The following is a 7,500-nucleotide window of genomic DNA, read 5'->3' on the forward strand; positions in this document are numbered from 1 at the left end:
AGTCCATGTTTGGAAATAAAAAACAACATTTAACGACGTTTCGCCTATACCTTAGGCATCTTCTGGTAAATTCATTGAAATTTTTTTTTTACAAGAATATAGATACAGAATAATACAGAAAAAGAGACATAAAGGAGAGGTCAATTGGTAACACGCGTCATGTTCTGTTGGTGACGCGGGATGCTCCGAAGAGTTCTAAATTACCGCACATATTTTGTTGTATATTTATTAAAGGCATATGGTCTCTAATAAAAACAGCCTCTAAACATTTTAGTTTCTTTCTGTTAGTATCCTTAACCAAAATTGAGGTGCTGTTAGTTAGCTAGTCCCGTGTAATGCTGGTACAATATACCAGCATTACACGGGACCAGCTAAATAAAAGCACCTCAGTTTTGGTTAAGGATACTAACAGAAAGAATCTGAAATGTTTAGAGGCTGTTTTTATTAGAGACCATATGCCTTTAATAAATATACAACAAAATATGTGCGGTACTTTAGAACTCTTCGGAGCATCCCGCGTCACCAACAGAACATGACGCGTGTTACCAATTGACCTCTCCTTTATGTCTCTTTTTCTGTATTTTTCTGTATTTATATTCTTGTAAAAAAAGATTTCTTCAATAAATTTACCAGAAGATGCCTAAGGTATAGGCGAAACGTCGTTAAATGTTGTTTTTTATTTCCAAACATGGACTCGTTCGGAAATGTGATATTTTCTCTCCCTGCTTCAGAGAAGAAAATACTGAGGAAAATAGAAAGTCTTAAGAAGATCACCAACGCAGAGTATGCAGTGATTTTTAATAGAAAATGTATATATATATATATATATATATATATATATATATATATATATATACATACATATATATATATATATATATACACATATATATACACACATACACGAATGAGTAAAAGTAGCCTCAGGGACTCGAACCATTGGATGAGCGATTGTTTACCACAAAGCAAGGACGTTACCATTGTACCGCACTTGACTGTACCAAAGGAACAATCTGCTACTTGACAAGATATAAACCATTACGATTTTATTCTTAAAACTTGATTTATTTTTGGGACACTCTGTATAAGGAAGGTCGCCACTTGGGTCAAGAGGGAATGCAGAAAGGCATAGCTCACTATAGATATAAATAGGTATAATGGGGTGGAGAGTGGCTATGTTCCTCTCCCACGTCAAACCAGCCTGCAGTGAGGATTTCGCAGTTAAAAAAAAAAAAAAAAAAAAAAAAAATAAAAATATATATATATATATATATATATATATATATATATATATATATATATACATATATACGTATATAACATAACCCACTTGAAACTTCATTACTGGCTTGTCAAGTTATATTCGCTTGCGTCTGTATAATATTAACAAGGGTCAGCATTGATACGCAAACTATATATTACATACTATTAGTTTACAATCTAGATCGCTCAAATATAGAATATATTTAAATCGTTATGACCAAAAAAGTTTGCCGCAACACACACACACACACACACACACACACACACACACACACACACACACACACACACACACACACACACACACACACACACACATATATATATATATACATATATATATATGCAAAACAAATCACTAAGCACACGTGACAACAATACTTGCAGAAACCACTTGGAAAATAAAAGAAATGAATACCGAACATTTTCGTCTATTCAAGACGTCATCAGGGTACAAGGCTCCTTGTACCCTGATGATGTGTGTGTGTGTGTGTGTTCTTTTCAATCACATTGCACTTTAATTCTAAGCCATCAACACCTTTTGATGGTGTAGTGGTTTAAGTCACTACAAGCACTGGTCACGTGCTAGCCGTTGGTTCGAGTCCTCGGGCGTACCACGTTTCAATTTCTGCACGTGCCTCCACGATTCTTGCGATGTTGATGGCTTAGATTTGGAACAAAGTGGGATGGAGGTGGTGGGAGGGGAAGGGAAGTGGAGGGAGGGGTAGGAGGTGGAAGGAGGGGTAGGGTGGTGAGAGAGGGGAGGGTTGGGGGAGGGAGGGGTAGGAGGTGGAGGGAGGGGTAGGGAATGGAGGGAGGGAAGGATAGGGTGTGGGGAGGAGGAGGAGGAGGAGGGAGGGGTAGGGTGGGGAGGAGAAGGAGGATGGGATGAGGGATAGGGATGCCAATAGCAGTTCATAAGTATTGTTCATAAGCCATCTTTGCTTAACAACTGCACGAGTCACATACTGAGGGTGGATCGTTTGGTTTGACCGTCTGACACCTCTTCAAACCTCTTGACAAATCGGTTTGACAAACCGGGTATGTCAAACAGTTTGATCGTGTGAATGGCCCTTTAGACATTGAGTGGTAGGGTGGTGAGATAAACACCGAGAATCGTTGAAGTTTTAATTACTGACGTTTCGCTCTTAACATAGCTTCTTCAGAGTGTACAAACATGGTCAGAAAATCAACAGTTTATACCTCGCATCATTCCGCGTTCCTTCCTTAACCCACCCCATCCCTCCCTCTCGTACCCTTCAACTCCCGTAGGACCATCCAGCTGGATGTTTTGGACAGCTTAATAAAACCATCCCGATAGTTACAGCAGGGCTGGGATGTTATGAAAGTTGCCTCGACTATTTTTCAGTAATTAAAACTTCAAAGATTCTCGGTGTTTATCTCATCATCCTAACATTCATTTTGTCGTCCAGTCTTCAAACTTTAGACAATACAAATATATTTTTTTCATGAAAGTGGCAGTTGCCGACAAGATTGATAATATAATTTATTCCCCTAATACCCATGGACAGCAAAAATTTAAATATTTAAATCCACCCTTTGTGAACATTTCGCCCTCGGACGTTTGGGCCAGCATTCTCAACCTTTTCCAGTGTTCCATCCCCCCCCTTTCTCCTCCTCCTCTCCTCCTCCTCCTCCTCCTCTTCCCCCCCCCCTCTTCTTTTCTCTCCCCGTTCCCTCCTTTCACCTTATTTAATCTCAAGCATATGTATCTCAACTTGTACTTGAAAAAGCTGTAAAAAGCGAAACGTCGTACAAATAAAGGCTCCGTCCTCATATGGTGTTTAACTTGTCAATACAAATCTCACAGTGTAATATTTTTTTTCATTATTTCTTAATTACTTATTATTGATTATTATTTACTGTTTATCATTTATGTTATTTCAATTCTATTTGTTTTATTTTATACATACAGTGCATCACAGTAACTTTGTATCTCTTGTGGTTTAAGGATTAACGTTAGTTAACTTTATTATTAATCATTATTTATTGTTTATCACTTATATTATTTTAATTTTGTTTGTTTTATTTTACACATACAGTCACAGTACATCACACTAACTTTGTATCTCTTGTGTTTTAGGGATTGATTAACGTTAGTTAACTTTACCTGATCGGGGTTAAACGGGCTCACTGTTTTCGGATTAGCGCAAGATCCGACTTCGATGACATCGGGTACGGCAAAACTGAAGTCGTAGCCGTAGCCAGAGGAGATGTGGAGCACAAAAACGAACAGGAGGACTACAGAACACATGTTTATGTAGTGACGAATAGTTGCGTAAAGTCGTGTTCGTTTCAAGCCACCGATTTTGGTCAAGTCACTTGGGGAAAGTGATGAAGTAGGTGACGGTTCCAGTGATGGACGGTGTGTGGTTGAAGATCTCAACAACCAATTTACACGATACTCAGATACATAAAAAGTATCTTAACACTTTAACTTTTCAGGGTAATTACGAGCACTTCAAAAGGTTGTTTACTTGGTTACCTAACACTTCTTTTAAGTTAATCGTAATTTTGCAAAATGTCTGGTAAATTTGCCAGAATGTCTGGTAATTTTTTTTTCTGCACACAAAATCGAACCAATATGATCTGAGTATCGTGATCAGCAATGAACTGATCTTCAGCTCAGGGTCTTATTCTTCTTATCTTATCTCCGCTTTGAATGAGGTGCCATGTTGCAATTTTACACAAAAATAACAAAATAATTTACAAAAAAATAAATACACCCTTAAAGTTTAGATTTATCTCTGTTATCTTTAGCCGCTCTGGGAGGCTTGTAAAGACTGTGAATGTGGGATTTATAAGCAAGGTTATAGATAGTAATAGATAACCCAGAATATTTGCTAATTGGTGGTGTGGTTACGGTCTAGGGGGGCACATACCGTCGTTCTATATTTAAGGTACCGGACCTACCTCCCTACCAATCATGTTACTGCCTGGTTTACTTATCAGAATTCCTGTTGATAATAAGATATCTAGACTTTACACGCACACACACACACACACACACACACACACACACACACACACACACACACACACACACACACACACATCCACACACGCACACATCCACACACACGCACATACATGCATACATACATATATACATACATACACAATCAGCCCCGTCCCTCAGGCACACATTAAACAACCTCACTAACCGGTCCACTGTAACCGTACCTCACTTCTTTCAGAATGGCAGTGTACGATATCTAGTTTACACACACACACATACACACTGACACACACACACACACACACACACACACACACACACACACACACACACACACACACACACACACACACACACACACACACACACACACACACACACACACACACACGTACGCACAACAAATTATAGACCGGTCTCCCTTATAAGCACAATAGCTAAAATATGTGAAAAAGTTATCTAAATAGGTAGATTAAACATCTGGTAGAAAACAACATACTGAATCCAAAACAAATTGGTTTTAGACAAGGAAGATCATGTGCCACAAACTTGATTTATTTTCCTTCAAGGTTAATAGATATAATACAAGAAAGGGATAGATGGGCAGATTGTGCTTTCCTGGACTTACAAAAGGCGTTTGATAAAGTACCACACAAAAAAAAAAAACTATTAAGAAAACTCGAAAGAACAGGAAGTGTACAAGGAAAGTTATTGAAAATGGATGGATGATTTCTTGATCGGGAGGAAAAATGAGGGTGGAACTTAGAGATAAAGACTCGAACCTGGGAGGAAATGATAAGTGGAGTCCCACAAGGTCTAGCATCAGATCCGATAATGTTTGCTGAAAGGGGTTTTAACAAACAAGAAAATGTCTACAGATATAAGGAGAAGAACAGTTAAAACATTTATATGGTCAACACTATTATATGGTTCAGAAGCGTGGACAATCAGCAAAAAATTGCAGGAAAACTTAGAAGCAGCAGAAATGTGGATATGGAGACGAGTATTAAGAGTACCATGGGCAGCGAAGAAAACAAATGAAGAAGTATTGAGAGAAATGGAGACAGATAGGGAATTGAAGACAGTTGCGATTCTTAGGACATATAATAAGGAGGGAAGGGTTGGAAGAGGTGGTGATGACGGGAATGGTGGAGGGAAGGAGAGCGAGAGGAAAGCAGAGGGAGAAGTATATTGACGGGCTGAGGAGGGCGACGGGAAAACAACTCAAACCAGCACAGATGTTACAAGTAACTAGGGACCGTGAACGGTGGCGCTCCATGGTTGCCGAAGTCCAAGAGGATATGGCACGACGGTAAGGTAATGTTTGCTGTATATACAAAAAATATGAATGAAGGTGTACAATGTTGTATGAACTTCTTTGCAGACGACGTAAAGCTACTAAAGAAAGTAAATACAGAAAAAGGCTGTGAATCACTACAGAGAGACCTAGACAAAGTCTGAGAATGGAGCCAAAAGTGGGAAGTGAACTTCAAAATCAAGAAATGTAGTATAAAAGAGTTTGGAAAAGTACAAAGGAAGTAAAGAAAGTTTGCTCCGAAAAAGGACCTAGGAGTAATTATCACCAAAGACATGTCCTCAGACAAGCATATAAACAAAATAGTCTGAGAAATCTACAATTTACTAAGATCAATAAAGGTGGCTTTTAATTACTTGGATGAGGTAATGGTAAAGAAAATACTATTCACATTGATAGGACCAAGATTGGAGTACGCTGTGACACAATGGACACCCAGCACAAAAAAAAAAAAAAATGTAAAGAAATTAGAAAGAATTCAAAGAGCAACGACAAAGATGGCTCCAACACTTTCAAAATTGACATATGAACAAAGTTTGTCTAAACTGGAATTACCAACCCTGGAACAAAAAAGAGAAAGGAGAGATCTATTGGACATTTACAGAATCATGAAAGGTATGGAAGTCCTTGACAGAGAAGAGTTATTAAAGTAGGATAAAAGAAAAGCAAGAGGACATGAAAAGAAACTCAAAAAGGATAGTTATAGAAGAGATCTGAAAAAAAACTTTTCCACACAGAGTGGTAGATGTCTGGAACAAATTAGATGAAACAATGGAGTGTACAAACAGCATACAAAAATTTAAGAACAAACTAGATACTGAGAGGTACAAAAAGACGGGTCACTACGATCATATATCCTCTTCCCGTATAATACAACAAGGTAAATACACACATTTGATATTTTTCTGTAGCAATGTATTTGATGTGGTAACCAATCACTGTTATTTCCTTAGCTCCTTACACTGCCACAGTCAATCCCTCCCTGTCCTCCACAGTCAATCCCTCCCCGTCCTCCACAGTCAATCCCTCCCTGTCCTCCACAGTCAATCCCTCCCCGTCCTCCACAGTCAATCCCTCCCTGTCCTCCACATTTAACAACTTGGTTGAAATATCCTACCCATCTTCCCCTTACCGCCTTCACTTCCATTAACATCTGTCCGTCTGCACCCTTTACCTTTCCCTCTGTAGCTAACTCACCCCACCTCAGTGTCTTCAATTCCTTATAAAATATCTTCAAATATTTTTTTTTGTCATATTCCTACACTATTTTACATCTGCTATCCTCTTTGCCTCCTTTGTCCTAAGTTTTGCTTCCTTCTTCTTCTTCTTCTTCTTCTTCTTCTTCTTCTTCTTCTTGTACTTATCATGTGCTTCCGTAGTTCTACATTGCAGAACTAGTTATCTTTCAAAAAGAACTAGGATGTGAGGGAAAGGAGAACAAACGGTTATTTGATAAGTGTGTGATAGTTGGAGCGTGTGTGTGATATGTGTGTGTGTGTGATGTGTGTGTGTGTGTATGTGTGTGTGTGTGTGTGTGTGTGTGTGTGTTCGTGTGTGTGTGTGTGTGTGTGTGTGTGTGTGTGTGTGTGTGTGTGTGTGTGTGTGTGTGTGTGTGTGTGTGTGTGTGTGTGTGTTCACCATGGTTCACCAACATGGTCTTGGATCACGTGTTGGACTCGTGATCGACAGCTATTTCTCTCCCAGAAGAGAGCTCAGAACTCATATATGACCGATCTATGGGTAATGCTGTGACCTTACACGCACACACACACACAACTCCCCGCCCACGAGAGCCGTAGTAACGACCCGCAGCGCAGTGATACTGAAATCATTTCAGCCCTGGGTGGGATTCGAACCCGGACCGCCGTAGTGGCAGCCGGGAACTCTAACCACTGCGCCACGAGGTGTGTGTGTGTGTGTGTGTGTGTGTGTGTGTGTGTGT

The 7,500-nt window shown here is 39.3% G+C and overlaps 1 protein-coding gene across 1 annotated transcript in view; it reads right to left on the reverse strand.

The window, feature by feature from the left end:
* Window positions 1–3,873, reverse strand: part of LOC143041366 (uncharacterized) — a 15,520-nt gene extending 11,647 nt beyond the window's left edge. The window contains exon 1 of the mRNA XM_076213197.1: window positions 3,395–3,873. Coding sequence (XP_076069312.1) covers window positions 3,395–3,538 — 144 coding nt within the window. The 5' untranslated portion in view covers window positions 3,539–3,873. The remainder of the gene's footprint in view (window positions 1–3,394) is intronic.
* Between the last annotated feature and the right edge of the window lie 3,627 nt (window positions 3,874–7,500).

This window comes from Oratosquilla oratoria, chromosome 30, assembly GCF_046742065.1.
Source record: "Oratosquilla oratoria isolate Oo_2021 chromosome 30, ASM4674206v1, whole genome shotgun sequence".
Classification (NCBI taxonomy): Eukaryota; Metazoa; Arthropoda; class Malacostraca; order Stomatopoda; family Squillidae; genus Oratosquilla; species Oratosquilla oratoria.